General features: G+C 50.7%; 1 protein-coding gene across 1 annotated transcript in view; it reads left to right on the top strand.

Annotated features, from left to right (window-relative positions):
- LOC119098218 (thyrotropin-releasing hormone receptor) overlaps positions 1 to 16,203 on the top strand; it is a 50,645-nt gene extending 34,442 nt beyond the window's left edge. The window contains exons 4-6 of the mRNA XM_037221146.1: positions 14,345 to 14,424; positions 15,176 to 15,251; positions 16,104 to 16,203. Of these exons, the coding sequence (XP_037077041.1) occupies positions 14,345 to 14,424; positions 15,176 to 15,251; positions 16,104 to 16,203 (256 nt within the window). The remainder of the gene's footprint in view (positions 1 to 14,344; positions 14,425 to 15,175; positions 15,252 to 16,103) is intronic.
- The last annotated feature ends 53 nt before the right edge of the window (positions 16,204 to 16,256 follow it).

Genomic DNA, 16,256 nt, shown 5'->3' with positions numbered 1-16,256 from the left:
ATATCTCTCTCTTCTCTCTCATCTCTCTTCTCTATCTTTTCCTCTCTCTCTCTCCCTCTACTCTCTCTCTCTCTCTCTCTCTCTCTCTCTCTCCTCTCTCTCTCTCTCTATTTCTCTCTCTCATCCCAGCGTGTCGGTGCTGCCCCCCCCCTCCTTCCCCAACCGCACCGGCGTCCCAGGAAGCCCCGGCTGATGCTGCGGCCACCGGGACCCCGGCACCAGCGTCCCGGGCAAGTCCCTCGCTCGATCGTCGAGCCCGACGCGTTACGCGCTCCCGTCGTCGCTCCCCTTGATCTCTCTCCCACACCCGCTGCGCGTAATGGTCTCCCCCCCTCCCTAAATGAATCCACGGCTCGATGAACTTTTGCTCCAATGGGAGACGAGATCTCTGGTATCCCATGGTGCAGGATACAAAAAATATGTGATAAAAAACAGACCATTGATAGCCGTCGTTCGAGAGACCATGTTTAACGACTCAGATTCTTTTAATCATGATTTTGATATCAACGGTTTCTGCCTCAAAACCAATAATGTAAACGAAACCCCGCGCCGAGGCGGTTCGGCTAAGCCTGCCTCAAATAGCCTTCTGCATCGTCAAGCTCATTTTCACACTCATTTCAATTAAGTTGCAATCAACGTAAAATGCGCATGGTCAGATATTGGTTCTCTTTCTGTGCACCTTAGCCCACTAACCCTGCCTCCTCAGCTGTTCTCTCCGCCTTGCTCGCGCAAATTCTCCCGCTTTGTCTCCTAATTGATAATATGAACGCCCATCATCGCGCGTGGGTTGGTAAGCAAGGTGGCGAGTTTAACTCACTCATTGATACACACGACCTCGTATGCGTCAGCGTACTGAGCCCTGCATATGCACATCACCACAGAGATATAGTGACATACTTTTTTATAGACCTGGTCTCGACAACACTGCGCATAGTACCTCTCTTCAGGCATGACGTTCAACCGGACCCGCTTTTTAGTGACCATAACCCAATTCGTATAAATTTAGATGTCCCCTCAGAGCAAATATACCCTAATTTTCCTCCCGATGGAATGTTTGCAGAGCGTACGGGCATCCTTCCAAAATTGCATATATGAGGCACACCCTTCAGGCTGAACTCCCGACCTCCCTACATTTCTGAATAATATTTTAGTCTCAGCTCGCCGATTTGCTCCACACACTCATCGCCGACCGGGGCACAAAAATGCGCCCTGGTGGAACAACGAGTATCAGCACGCAGTAGGCCTGCGGCGCCGGGCTATGCGTGCCCTTCGTAGTTGCGTTCACACAGCCCACGAAGAGGAGGTTCGTAGAGCTAAACATCAGGCCGATGTAATCATAAACACGAGTTGCAGGAAGACGGCGAGCAATCTTCAAATACGCTCAAGCTCAACCCTTCCCCCCCCCCCCCTATCTGAAATATGATCACTTATTCCGTGTTTGAAAAATAAACACACACCACATTATAAAACGCCGCACCTTGTATTCAGAAATCAACGTTACAACGTTCTTTTCGAAGTCGCCACGAAATTCGCCGCACACTTCGCCCGTGTACCATCATCCGAACAATCTTCACAACAATCACCAACACACTCAATGCCACACTGCTGAAACCCAACTTGGGCTATCACACCTTATCAAGTGGAGCTTGCCCTTCAGTGAAGGTGGAAACATTCTCTGACCGATGGGATATTGTCTGTGCGTTGCGGAAATAGTTACTTTTTCCCGACGATGCGAAATCACGGTCTTCCTCAGGGCAGTGTCGTATCTCCATGCCCTCTTTCTCGCAATAAGAAATGACGTTTTCAATAATAGTATATTTCTTTACATTTTCATTATTATCTGTATGCGGACGACCTAGCCGTGTGGCAGACGCATGCTGATGGCGATCAGGCAATGCATTGTATCCAACCAGCTGCAAATGATATCCACCTTTGTTGTACACAGTGGTGACCGCAAATTTCCCCAGCGGAGCCAGCGGCAATCATCTTTTCCTAGGCAAACCGATGTGCAGCCTGCCATCCCCTAAGCCTTCGCGGCGAGGTCATCTCCCTTGTTTACAGTTTTCAGTGCTGTGGCATAACATTAGATCGTCGTCTAACTTTCAATGCTCATTTTGCCGACCTGAAGCAACGTTGCGCCAGACGACTTAATATAATAAAATCCAGAGCAGAGCGAGAGTGGGGCGCCGACAGATGCGCTCTCCTCCGCCTCTATACCTCCCTGATGCCCCCGGTCTTGGACCACAAAGGCTTTATTTTCGATTTTTCTTCCAACAAATTGAAACCTTGGAGACCATACAGAATCCTGCCTTCCGCACAGGGACTGGTGCACTTCGCACCTCCCCGGTCCCAAATCTGCCCACGGACACGAATCCCCTGTCGTCCCTCCCTATCACACCGGCAAAAAATGCAACTTCTCAGATTTTGCGCAAGCGCCACGGCGCACGTTGGTAATACCACATACAATACCCTTGGTAATACACAATACACGTTGGTAATACCGCACACCTCCGCCCCAGCTGCATACTTGTCCAACGTGAAACTTCAGTACCCATCCGTCAGCACCCGCGTCATTCGAGCGCAACAGGCGCAAAATCTCCCGCACATTGCCTAACGCCCAGTCCGCGACCATTTCTGGGCGACCCCTAAACCGGCGTAGTTCTTCTGTCGAGAAAAACGTATCAGAAACCGAGGTGCATGCTTTCTTTGCTGAGCTTAAGGAGTATGACAAGCGCACCTGAAAATACACTGACGGCTCCCGACGCGATGTTTGCACAGGGGCTGCGTTCACACATCTCAATAGCAGAAAATCACAGCGGCCAGCAAATTACAGCACTGTGTATACGGCTAAACTAACAGCAATCCTGGCAGCCCTGCTCCACATCCAACAAGGTGACATGCAAGGGACAGTGATATGCACGGACCCACCTGGCCTGCTGTAAGCTCTCAACACTACATAATTTATCTCATCCAATTGCAGTATGCCAAATAGTATGCCAGTAATACCAAATACAGTAATTACAGACAGTATGCTTCGAACGCTCTCTTCCCCTCCTCAACAGTCAAGTAATATTTCTTTAGATGCGTGGACATCAAGTATTCATGAAAACACATCGCTGACGGGCAAGCGAAACAAAGTCCAATTATCCAGAAAGTCGCCTCGAGGAAGTGCTGCTTGCCAGGCTTTACATCAGTCACACCAAAATCACCACTGCCAGCTCCTCGAGCGCACTCCGCCGCTATGTCATCGTCGCAGCATCCCATTAACAATAAATCACTTCCTCCTGGTGTGCCCGGTATATCAACGATCAAGAGAGCCGCTCATCAATTACACCAACGCTAATCGGCTTCCACCCAACCTTAATTCACTTCTCGGCGACTCTTATCCTGACTTGCTCGCTCTCTTTTCGAAGCTGTAAACAGCGCAGGTTTAGGTAGCATGATTTACATAAAGGGTTTTTCCTGCATAATTTGGCAACAGTTACAGATTTTCCCCACTGGCTAGAACCCCTGTTCTCGTTTTTTAGTTGGGACCCTCCAAGACTACATAACATCGCGCAACACTTCAACATCGTCCCGGACAGCGGAGCCCGGGTCTGCTCTCCCCGTTGCTGCGATGACGCGAACATCGCGCAACACTTCAACATCGTCCCGGACAGCGGAGCCCGGGCCTGCTCTCCCCGTTGCTGCGATGACGCGAACATCGCGCAACACTTCAACATCGTCCCGGACAGCGGAGCCCGGGCCTGCTCCCCCCGTTGCTGCGATGGGGCGACCCGGCATCAATCTATCGCACCGGATTTAACTGAGAAAATCCGAGAAAAGCGAATTGGTCGGCGTATTGGACGTGGCCTAGGCGGACTGGATTGAACTGGATCCTGAAAATTAAGTCTGTTAAGTGCTCCACCGCACGCCGTGGCCCACAGCGTGGGCTTGAGCTGCCCGGCAAGCAGATTGACAAACTCCGAGTTCTTCAGAAACAGGAAACGTTTCCAGGCCTCTAGCGGTTTCTGGCGGGCGCTAAAGCTGTCATTGTATCACCAAGTTATGCCTTAAGTTGTAGGCCCTCGGGCTGCACAGGGGCTGGAATAATTTTCTAGAATCTTGAAATTTTTGCCCTCGAATTTCGGTCTCGTGCAGCATTGCAACAGCGGCTTTGGTTCGAGAAATTATTTTGCGGCCCGTTGGATATGCCTGAGTGCAGGCATATGCAGGCATATAATTCTGCCATATTCACAAAACATGATGCGAGTGTCCGGTACATGTCGCTCATCTTCCAGCATCTAATTTTTCGAGCATTTCCTCATGGGAAGAAAGGCTTGGCTACGAGATTATTCTAGCCTTCAGTGACTGTAGAACTTTCGCAGTCCTACGGGCATCCTAGCCCGGTGGATAGAGACGCTGTCTGTCTTTGGTCTCGAAATTCAGTACAAACGTGGATCGGCCATGGGTTCGGCCGACGCCCTGGGTCACAAAGCGGTGCAGACGGCCAACACTTCGACTCAGACCAAGCCGACTCCCTAGGTGGTCCGCCCCACTGACAGTGCCCATTGGTCTCTCAGCTCTATTTGCGCGGAACAGGAGGCCATCCCAGCCATTTCCGAACTGACGGAAGCACTTATCTGGGGCATCAAGTCTCAAAGCTGGCTGCTACATTTCGGCGTGCCGTTGCTACGTCAGCGGGCGCGCGTTCACCGGCCGCATGACGTTTGTTCCGCCCGTATCGTCTCCGTCCCAAATCAGATGACCTTCAGGTTGTCTTGCCTTTGTCAATCGCGATGTTTATCCTTGAGTCGCCGCATAGCGGTCCCTGCGGTGGACACTTCTAGCGGAAGAACTTCTGGCCGAATGCCGTCTCCGTTTCTTTTGGTGGCTAATAGAGAGCGTCGTAAGGAGCTTTTGTCTACAGTGCCACCACTGTGAGGGTAGGAATACGCCTGTGCCGGTCCCTAGAGTTGCAATGGACCGCTTGCATGCGTCCCAGCCATTTAAAGAAGTGGGTCTAGACATTCTCACGAATGTACCAGTCACCGCTTCGGGAAGTAAACATTTGTTAGTTGTTGATTTCTTTACGAAGTGGACCGTGGTCCCTAAGCATGCGCTCGGAGGCGGGGTCAGTTTGACCCCTCCCCGAAGGTTCTTCCGGGCTGATTTCCGAATGGTGCGGAGTAGCCGCTCCAAACTTTGCATGGCTGTAACCACATGAATAGCCGATCTTTTGGTATAGAACATAGATGAGCCTCGTAAACTGGCTGACCTATGGCAGGTGAAGGTCAGGACTTCACTGTCAGCGAAGGCCATTGCTAGGGAATTGCTCAATCTGATGCGACAATGGAGTGTTAGACGAAACCATACATCCCTTGGATTGTTCCGTATGCAATACACCAACTGAATTTACAGCTACAACAAATGCCATTGATCTAGGGTTACGTATGAGGGCCAGGCCAAGGTCAAAACTAACCTGCTTTGTACTCGAGAGATTGCTTAATACGGTGGTTGTAAATGCTCATTTCAAATTTATGAATGACAGGCGCCGCAACAGACATGCGGCGTGAGCTTTTTAAAGGTCAGGTAAGGTCACTGATGAAAAATGATCCAGCCCAACGTTTCATTTTCAGGAACATACCGCCTGGCGTAATCTCTGACGCTTGGTTGAATGAAAAATAACAGCAATTCTGCAGTTCTTTCGTTACCTCCACCTTGTAATGGTTAAACAAAGCCAATGACCTAAAATTTACACTATTGACCTTTAGCTTAGAGCAGGTATCTAGGCTCACGGCGGTTACGTGGGGAGGTCTAGGGGCAATTTGGACACCAGTCTTGAGTTTGATCTTGTTTGATTTTATTTGACCCTAGGTCATAACCTAGAAACCGCAAATTTGACAAGTGAGTTCACATACAGGCCAACTCTCTCGTGGACTTGGTGTTTTATAGCTTTCTTAGTCTCCCAGATATCAGGGTCAAATTGACTCCCACCAGAGTGAGGGTATCCAACTGACCACCCGGACGCGTGTTAAAGAATGTGTCGGCTGCCAGCGTGGCGTAGGTCCTTGTTGACCAGTTCATAGCTCGCTTTGGCTGCCCAATAATAGTGCACTCAGACTGGGGTGGGTTTTTCGCAAGCGAGGCGTTAGAGCTCACGTGTTAACGCCTGGGTATCGAAAAGTTGACGATTTCCAGCGCTCACCCCAGTGGTAATGAAACTATGGAATTAACTATTGGGACGGTCATTTCAATGTTTGCTAAATTTCCCAATAACAGTCCGCGAGACTGCTGGGACGAACACATTCCGTTGCATATGCTAGCATATCTCGCGAGCAGGGTTACGAAGTTTTCACCGTACAAAGTCTTCCTCAAAGTTCTTCCGAGAACCAAGGCTGCCAGCTGAGGTAGAGCCCCAACTTTCCCCCAGCAAACTCCAGCCAGACAGTGCTGTTGAGTATTGATTACTTTGATCGGCTGCGTGAGCCACTTCGTCATTTTGAGGAGGCTACTCTCCGGCGATCGGACGCCCGTCGCAGTACAAATAAGCGTGCATATGACCAAAAGCTAAGTGAGCTAAGTTTGTATGTGGGTGATCACGCTCCTCTAGAGCGGGCGGTGGGCTCTAAGGGCCAGGTCACACACATTTCTACGCATTAACCGTCGTGTAGAATATTGGCGCAAGTATCGTGCAAAGCATTGACGCCATTGTCGTGCAAAATATTGGCGCCACTAATTACCACGTCCGCCAAGAAGGGACGCGTGGTGCGTTTACCATTCACCATAATCGTTTGGCAAACGTGCCTGCGTCTGCTCCCGCGCCCCCCTCATGACACGCTTAACTGAGAGGCTGGGCGCTCTTCTGGCAACGCTCCCTTGCTTGAATCCCCTGCTGCAGCGGAATCGGTTCCATCGGTACGACGGCAGCGCCGCGGTTTTCGTCACCAAGTGAAGCTTGCGCTGGTTGCGCTGCGCGGACGCTGACAGGCGCCTTCTTCAGTCTTAAGTCTTATTACAGTCAGCCTCGCCTGAAGTTTCGAACCCCCGGCCACCGGCGCCGTCGTCTAGTGCTCCTCATCAGCGACTTCATCTGGTTTCGTCAGCTGCTGGGTCCCGTTGCCCGCCGACCGACGCTGATAGCTGGGAACCGCCCGTGATGGAGCTGGACGCAGAGTGCTCCGCCGAGCTGTTGGTCTTGTCCGTGGGCCAAACCGACTGCTGGACGTCCGCTGTCCCACGCCACGGTTGCGGGTCGCCGCACGTTCGAGCGCCGGCTGCTGGTGACTTGTTTGTTGCCGCGTCCGCCGCCTGCCGACCGACGCGAACGACGACAGAAATAGCCTGGAATCGCACCCGCTACCGCCCATGACCCCGAACTCAACTATGCGCGCGCACGAAAGCATAGGGAGGTGTGGCGCTGGCGGACAGTGAGCGTTTTCCGCCCTTGTAAATGGCTGTGCTCCAGCTGCCGGCAGTTTCTGCTGTCGTCCCTACCGCTGTATGCTAGAGCGCTTCACGGACTGTGGACCAATCCTTGGGCCGGACTGGACCGGGTCAGAAATTTACCCCACGACACGGATTAGGATCGGACTGGATTTTCAAACTTCCCAGCCCACACGAATTGAATGGATTGAAAAACATGCAAATGTAAAGTGTCACTGAAAGCTCCTCCCAATGCTCGATGAAGATATCACCTCAGCAAGAACCTTTAAAACAACAAATTGCAGCGCTTTCAGTTCCAAGGAATGTACAAACAGTCTTATGGAACATAATTCAACCACTAATTCCCTAATGTTTTTCGATGAACAGATCACATTGACAACTTGATATCAATGAATGGCATTCAGATATGGTGATGTGGAAAACTAGATCTCCCATTCCTTCTATGGTAACTAAAGTATTAGTGTTCTAGGGCCCTATCTTATAATATAGCTACCATTCCTCCTAATTTTTCAGCAACCCCAGTTAACCCCAGTAGATGACAGTGCATTTCAGAGTTCGAGAGCAGCAGGGCGGGAGTTTGTTTTGTTGGTGGAAAGCACACCATAGAGTTTTGAAACGCAACCTCCTATGTGAAAAATTAGACCAGATTAGCCGCATGTCATCACCTGTTTACCTATTCTACGTAACTATGTTAATATATATATATATATATATATATATATATACACTTTTCACAGAGCCAGGAAACTACCCTGGGTGAACATACCACCCAAAATTGTCCATTCACACGTCCATGAAAATTTAGTAAGATTTGGAGAAGCTTGTGCAAACACCAATCCCTTGGCAAGTGGATTGTATGTATGTGGGATGTTAAAGCGCCAGCGGTCATGGCCGATGTCGGATGGTGCGAGACAAGCACCTCTCGCACCACGTTTTCTGAATGTGGGAACATTTTATCTTAGTGTCTAAGGCACTCACAGTGGACCAGAGACATTACACCTTTCGACTTAAACGCTGCGCCAAGTAATAAAGTAATCATACGAACTTACTTCATGCGTTGAAAAAACATACAAAGTTAAGTACTATTGTCAATAAACATGGAAACAATTTTTGCTGCGTAAACGTGACTCCATGCAGATGTGCGATGCACAATTATAACTAGAAATGGCTTTCGTATTTTTTGTCAGTATGATCCAAAAAAGGAGACTTGGTATCACGTGGCACTTAAGCAATAGGATTTAAAATGACGCAACTGTTTCATTCCACTTGAGTGAAAGAGCAGGCACCGCAGGCAGTAGGCAATCGCATGTTGGATTTACCGTTAACACAACCGGTAATCTAACATGAAATTGTGGTCGCATTTGGGATTGTTTCACCTGTTGCTGTGTCCGAGAATGGATACGCACCTGAAATATCGTACATGGGTTGAGATGGTCGATCCAGCTGTTTGGAAGGCGTGCTAGATGAACGCCGTCCAGAGCTTGTGAACGGGGTATCGCTTTAGCTGTCTAGTGTCATGCGTAGGTATGCTGCACCTAACCTACAGTCTGAAAATAATAGTGTTCTCATGTCTGTAGGTTATTGAAACCGGAAGCGATTTTGGCACCTGCGATGTGGTGGTACCTGTGAATTAGTGGCCAAAATAATTGTGCCGTGATTAAAAATGCGGTGAGCTTTGCTTGTTTTGATCTTCATGCAAAATCACATTCGTAACAAACAACAAGCTGTATTCATATCTTACGACCATCTGGATTATGGGAACTTTACTCACATTTAACCCCAATGTAAATAAGTAACTTTCTTGAATCTGAAACAGTCAAAGGAACTAAATGTACTGCTAAATGCTTAAAAAGCCATCAGTATCGAAGCCGACTGGCACGGATTCATTTCATGATTTTCTTCTGGCAAAGCGGACCGGACCTGGAGTGCGCTGCGAAGTCTGGAAAAGTGGATGGGCGGGCGAACTGGGTCTGGGCTAGCCAGACTGAACTGGACCGGGTCCTGGTCATTCCTTAAAGTGCTCTGCCGTGCACCCCTTGCAGTGCCGGCATCGTCACGGACTTGGTCGCTCGGGCGTTGGGCGGCAATGCGACGTAGTGGAATGGACCAAGGGTTCGCGGCACTTCGACGTTGGCCGCGTGTACTTTCTCAGCCCCCCCCCCCCCCCCCGCCTGTATAGACTGGGTCGCTCTCGCCGGTCTGGCGGGCTTATGCCAGGTGTCTGCCCATGTCCTCCCCTTTGCTTCATACTGAGTACATATCGCGTGTATCGTATTGTCCATTGCTACATGCATCGTGTTAGAAGTCTCCGTACGGAGTTTCGTGCGACGCCAGGATTGTGGTGTAATCTCACCTTTCGTCGGTTGGTCTCGCCTGGGTAAACCTTCGGTTGTTTCGCAAGCCACGGCGTCATCTGCTCTTACATAAATACAGAATTCAGAAGTAATCTCAAACTTGGGTTTTTGGGATACAACATGCAACGCATACGTGCATGCATAAGTACATAAGATACGATAACATGCACAAGCGCTCACAACTTGTGTTTATTGGATGGCGGTTAACGGGTACGCATCAATAACTTCCCCTGACAAATATGGGGAGAGGGGGCAGGCGGTGGAAAAACTCCAGTCGTTATATTTATCTTCCATTCCAAGACCACTGGGGGTGGGCATGAAAGACGGCGGGTGAGACGGGCCCCCAGTACCGCGAGATCGGCTTTGAGAAGTACATACAAGTACATGCACAAGTATGTACATCCTGTAGCTTTAGGAGGAGCGCTGCCAGGTTGGATGCAATAGGTGAATGCAATACAAATGTATGCAAAGTGGATGCGAATGATGCCAGGGTGGATGCAATATTCAGGCGCGTTGACTCAGACGAATATGGTGCGACTGCTGGAGCTAGAAAAGGTGGTTTAGTAGGATATATTATTGGAAGTACATCCCGGTATTGATTCGTCCTGAAAGGGTTTGAAATGCAAAATTTACGCGATTGCCACCCAGTTTATCGGCGAACCCCCCGTTTTGAACTACTTTACTAGTACCAACCAACCTTTTTGAAGAATCAATCGAGAGCCATACTACGACATACTAAATTTTAGTACTAAGGTGACGTCACGTCTGCGTAGCCTCTTACTCCAGAAGCCTCGGAAAAGCTTAAGGAGTGCCTGTTAGAAAGCTGAGTGCCCTGCTGGAGTAGTTTTCTTGAACATCTCTTAAATCGGTTCCGCTCCGCTTTGGTCTAAAACGTCGAAATCTTAAGATCAAATCAATCCTTCAAAGCCCAAGCCAAATATTGGCGAAAAAGATGAGTGACACCTGCACAGCAAGGGTTGGGTCTACACATAAATCACTGAGCCATAAGGCAATAAGCCAAAACTGAACCGGATCTTTGATTTTTCAATCGACGTGAGTCATGCGCCAAATGATTCCACGTAAGCGATGTGCCTGAACTGAACCGAATCAAAACATGTGAAACGGCTATGAGTCATGATCTACATGGGATCCCAAGATTTGTGAGCCGGTCATGATCCCGCTAAAAAACTTGAGTCGATCACCACAAGTTTGCTGGATTCTATAGGCAGTAGCAATAATACCCCTCTGGAGATGGCCTGAGTTGAAAGTATGATTTTGCACAAGTGGCCTCTATGCACCCCCATGAAGTAAACGCTAGATATCGTCCAAAGTCGCGACAGCCCAGCCCCTCAACCTTCTCTGCCCCTGCCGTCTTCCTAATCCGCCGATCCGGTAGGCAGGTGTTGAATACGTGCATGGTGACCTCACCAATAGCTGGAAGCTGATCTTTAATGCACGAGTGCAGATTCCGTCTGACATACTGGCGGACAAGTCACGGATGCTGAGAATTATGCAGGATAGCCATCAATGTCGACTGGTGGAGCGGAAAAGCCGTAACGGCCAGCCCGCCGGCAGCAACGACCGGCAGCAGGCATCGATACCGCGTCACAACCAGCGACTAGCTGTCGCAAGTGGTCCGATAGAAACCAATAAATAATTGAGCTTGTCGCCTGACAGCGGGGGCCGTAGCGCTGCTACACCCACCGCATCCCTTGGCCGCCGTCAGCGCTCTGTATGCTTCGCCAGTCCCTTGTGTAGCCCTGTTCTGTGAGTCGGGTCTGGCTGGCCAGTGAGCACTCGAGAATACCCTGTCAGATGGGCATACGACCATGGCAACAGCGCAGGGCTATCCGAACACATGAAAGAAAATATGTGACTTTGTTGGGATCTGTGACTAGTCACCACATTCTTGTTGGCTCGCAATACGCGCATCGTCCTCACCACTCGACCGAGCATGCAGTCATCGATATAGTTAGCCATATAAACAAGAACGTGGACGTCGGTATGGTCACCATCATTAGTTCAAGTGATTTATCAAAAGCCTTCCATTGTGTGGACCGCTCTGCTCTTTCAGCCAAGCTGGAATGTTATGGCATTTCGCCACACTGGTTTTCGGATTATTTCACCGACCGCCGGCAGACTGTGAAGGGCGGAAACGGGCCGAGGCTTGAGGTCGCGTATGGCGTGGTTCAGGGCAGCATTGTAGGACCACTGATGTTTCTCCTCTTTAACAACGACATCCAGCGTTATGTATCAGCTACGCGCAAACTGGTGTCATATGCAGAAGACATGCAGCTCATGCATGAATCATCACCATCTGCCTGTGGTCTCGCACAGCTGCGTTGGGGTGTTGAGTCCGGTATGATCGCAGTCTCAGTATGGTTTCGTCACAGTGACATGAGGATCAACCCATCAAAAACTGAATTAATTATTGCTGGCACACCCACCAACACCCGCAAAGCCGCCGGGCTGTCTCCTTCAGAGTACTTCAAAATACTGGGGGTGTTCATCGATAAAATCTCAACTGGCAGCACCGAACGGCAAAATTACTCAGCGCTGTTTTGGCTCCCTCATAGTTATTAACAAGCTCAGGCATGTGCTTCCCGGCTCCACAGCTGAGTAAGCCCTGTAAGGCCCTAGTAATAAAGGCCCTAGCTGAGTCACTGGTCTTCCTTGTCTTTAGATATTGTTTACTTGCGTAGGTCCCGACAACAGCCGTTGAGCGCCAGCACCTGGTTAAGGCCATCAACTTCACGGTCAGAATTGTTGCCGGCAAACGCAGACGAGATCACGTCATGAATCCCGCAAACAGCAAAATTGGTCCAATTTCGACGAGACTGTCACCCACCGCGACTGCATGTCTGTACTGGAGACGAGCGCTTGCAAAACGCCGTCGCTTAGAGTGCGTGAAAAGGGTATTTCCCTCTTGAGCCGTAGCGGCGTAGAGTTGCCTCCCTGCTGCCATGCGCCAGTGCAAAAACTTAAATGAGTTCAAGGGCAAAGCAATGCCTTTCATCAGAGAACTTGACTAAACTGACCAGCTGGCCATGACGTGCAGGTGCTGATTGTATCACAAGTCGCTCATGTTTTATAACATCGTATGTGTATCGCTGGCGTTGCATTTCATCTGTATGTGTTGCGTGCTCTGTGTTGATCTATGTAGTATGCACTGACACGGCGTTAGAGTAGCCACTCGCTGGATTTCGCCAAGGTTCGCAAAAACGATATTAATAATAATAATAAACCTATGGAGGGCCTAAACGCGGTCAGGAGTGCTCGACGGGAAAGCATATAGAATCCCGTGACAACGGCGTAGGGCTCTTGCGCCGGCCCTTCTTGTCTTTTCTCAAGCAAGAAAGACTGAATAAAAAATTGGAACATGCCTGAGCGATCTAGAGTGCCCTGGCAAGTAAACAAATAGAGCCTCCGGCAACAACATAGGGCCCCTGGACAGCGTAAGGGGCCCTAAAACTTTTGCAACCACAACCCTCCCAATAAGTCGTGAATTATGTTGCCTGCTTTTGGGCCTGCTTCATTCACACTGGAGCCCTTCGTGGTCGCGTGCAAAAAAGCCTCATTTTTGGCGTTTTGTGCTAAAAAACCTGCATCCATTGGCAGGTTATAGATCGCTTCGGAGTGGGCTCAGGGGGGGGGGGGGCATGATCCTGAAGCCAAGCCCTCTTGGCCCGCCACTGCCCTGAACGGGCAGATGCAACACATGTTCAAGGTACAGGTTTTCAAGGCTAAGATCGTAACCGGACGCCACCAGTTCAAGAATGATCAATGTCATTGTATGTGCTACATCGGTCGCTAAAGATCTCAGGGCAACAGATGGCCTCAGATGCTGGAATTGGTTGCAATGCTGCTGCACCGGGTTGTTATGTTATTCCACCTCAAATTCAAGAAGTTGTTTATGAACTGATTTGAAGTGACCCTAATCGACCGGCTGTGCTGTCCTTGACCATTTCAGCCTCGCATATGCTTGAGCAGATACATTTTCCTCCTCGTATGCTTGATATGAAGAGGTCACAGTTGGTGATATAGCGCCTGATTTTTTAGTTGTTCTCCCCAGCAGGAAAAATTGGTGTGGCCCAGCAGCGTGCCAGGAAGCGCGGATCACAACTTTGTATGCTTTCAGTTTGCGCGCCTCGCAGGGGCAGATAAGTGTGCTTGGCTGTGAAATGAGGCGCGAAACCTCGTGGTGGTCATATGCATATCCATATCGGCCCATATATGTTGGTGAGCGGAACTTAAACTTTGACTTCACCTCGCCAACTACTGAAAAGCAAAAACATTTGGATGACATTGCAATGAAGAGATCGACATCTGTAATATGCTTAACATGACGAAACTCTGTGCAATAGAGGAACGGGTTATATTTATGTTACGTCCGTTCCACATAGTTACACACACACCATCAACACAGCCATCCCAGCCTCCGTGCGGATATGCGCATAATGGCGGTGCTCATCCAAGTGCAAAGGCCGCTGTTTTCGGGTGAGTCTGACAGCCGCGTACAGGCATTTTGCACGGGTTACAGTTAACGTCCAGATTCTCTGTTTCAGCGCCATCAATCCGATCCTGTACAATGCCATGTCTGCCAAGTTCCGAAGGGCTTTCCGGCAAGGCTTTCGAAGCCTATGTTGTGAGTATCCCGAATGCGGCTGTATCACCGCGCGCCTCTCCCGTTTCCATTATCACTATATATTTATACGACATATGTTTGAAACCGAAAGGGTTCCCAGCCTCCGGTCTCCTCCGGTGTTCACAACTGTGGTGCTCTTTTACAGGACGCAGTAATGTGTGATAATTCCAGTTAGTAATTGAATGAGTTCGACGGCTCCAAGCTGCTGCTTGAAATGCATAAAAATTGTACGATATGCCAGTTGTTAATGCTGCTAAACTGACAAAGTGCTATCCGCTCTAGGTCGCGGTGATATTCCAAGTCCTTTTTTCTTTTGACACGCTTGGCTGAACACCTGAGGGACATAGATTGGAGGATTCAGAGTTCAGTTTCGTCCACTGGGTTTATAGTTCCGCTGTCTTGGTTTCACGGACGCTGTTTGTCCACCCAGTTTGAAGCGGTCTAAAAGGTCGACACCAAACCAGACGTTTATACATATATATATATATATATATATATATATATATATATACATAAATGTATATATATACACACATATATTTACACGTGACTGGTCAGTCACACACATGACCCACATGTAGACAGACCGTCGCACACAGCGCTCGTGGACGGACAGTCCCACGTGGCTCACAAGTGACCGGCCACCCACATAGGTATCTCACACGTGGCCGGCCAGTAATACGCGGCCCACACGTGGCCGGTCGGCCACACACGGGGCGACGCGGGACCGACACTGCCGCACGTATTGCAGGTAAACGGGCTCAGCGCGACGACGGCGTGGAGCTGGCGGCCGCGCGTCGCCCTGCCGCCAGCGCCCTCGGCGAGCGAGGCGGCACGGTCGGGGGCCGGCCCGCCGGCGGCAGCCGTCCGTAAGCCGGCCTCAGCCGCCCCGGGCGGAGGCCCCGGGCGTCGGGCCCGGCTGTGCTCTGGCGGCCGATTGCCGCGGGTGTGTCGGGATGGGGTAGTGGCCGGTGAAGAGTCGGTCGAATGTGGCGCGTTTTTAAGCCATTGTGGCTGAACCGGCTGGGGCGGTCGCCCAGTCAGTCCCCGTCAACATGCGTTGCACGGGGAAAGACCGGTACTCTTATTCAGCGGTCGACGGCGTGTCCTTTGTGGCGGTCTCCACGGCTGTGGGAGCTGCCAGAAGCCGTCGACGCCACCAGCAGCTAGCAGCTGTGGTAGCCGGAGCGGACGTCACCAGCGGCTGGGTCGCCTCGGACGGCCACCGTTGTCGTGACCTGCTGCCTATGTCGTCGGCATTGCGCGAGTGAAGAAGTGTTTGCGCCGCTTTCAAACGGGTTGTGTAGGACAGCTGTGACACGCAGCTCACACCTTCTGTCGGCATCGTAGCGTAGATTTGTAATCCGCGAAGCAGATGTGACATATTCCCCAGCTGCCGGCGCAGCCACCCTGTGGGTGTACCGTTCTAAATGTATATTGGTGTGGAACGTAACGCGAATGGAAGAGTGCTTCTACGCCGTGTTTCCATGACTCGCACGTGCCGCCCGTGAGCCTCCTGTTGCGCCACGTCGGGCTTGGAGCCCTGCTGCTATCGCAGCGGCCCCAGCTCAGTGGCCCTAGCACGGTCGAGGCCACGCCTCTGCGAAGCGCTTCGCTTCGTACTCCACGGCGGCGGGGAGGGTCGGCCTGCCGCCGGCCCACGGCCGCTTCTCTGCCAGGGGCCTGGCGAGCCGCTGCAGCGCGTCGGGCATGAGTCAGCTTTGCGGTGTTGCTACTGATGTGGTGTGCTTCGCTGGCCATCCGCCGGCGCTGGATTAGACCCCCCCCCCCCTCCGTACGGACACTGGCCCCACTCCGCTGGCGATGTTCTC

This window comes from Pollicipes pollicipes, unplaced genomic scaffold (assembly GCF_011947565.3).
Source record: "Pollicipes pollicipes isolate AB1234 unplaced genomic scaffold, Ppol_2.1 Scaffold_4740;HRSCAF=5597_pilon_pilon_pilon, whole genome shotgun sequence".
Taxonomy (NCBI): domain Eukaryota; kingdom Metazoa; phylum Arthropoda; class Thecostraca; order Pollicipedomorpha; family Pollicipedidae; genus Pollicipes; species Pollicipes pollicipes.
This window is presented reverse-complemented; position numbering and strand designations above follow the sequence as displayed.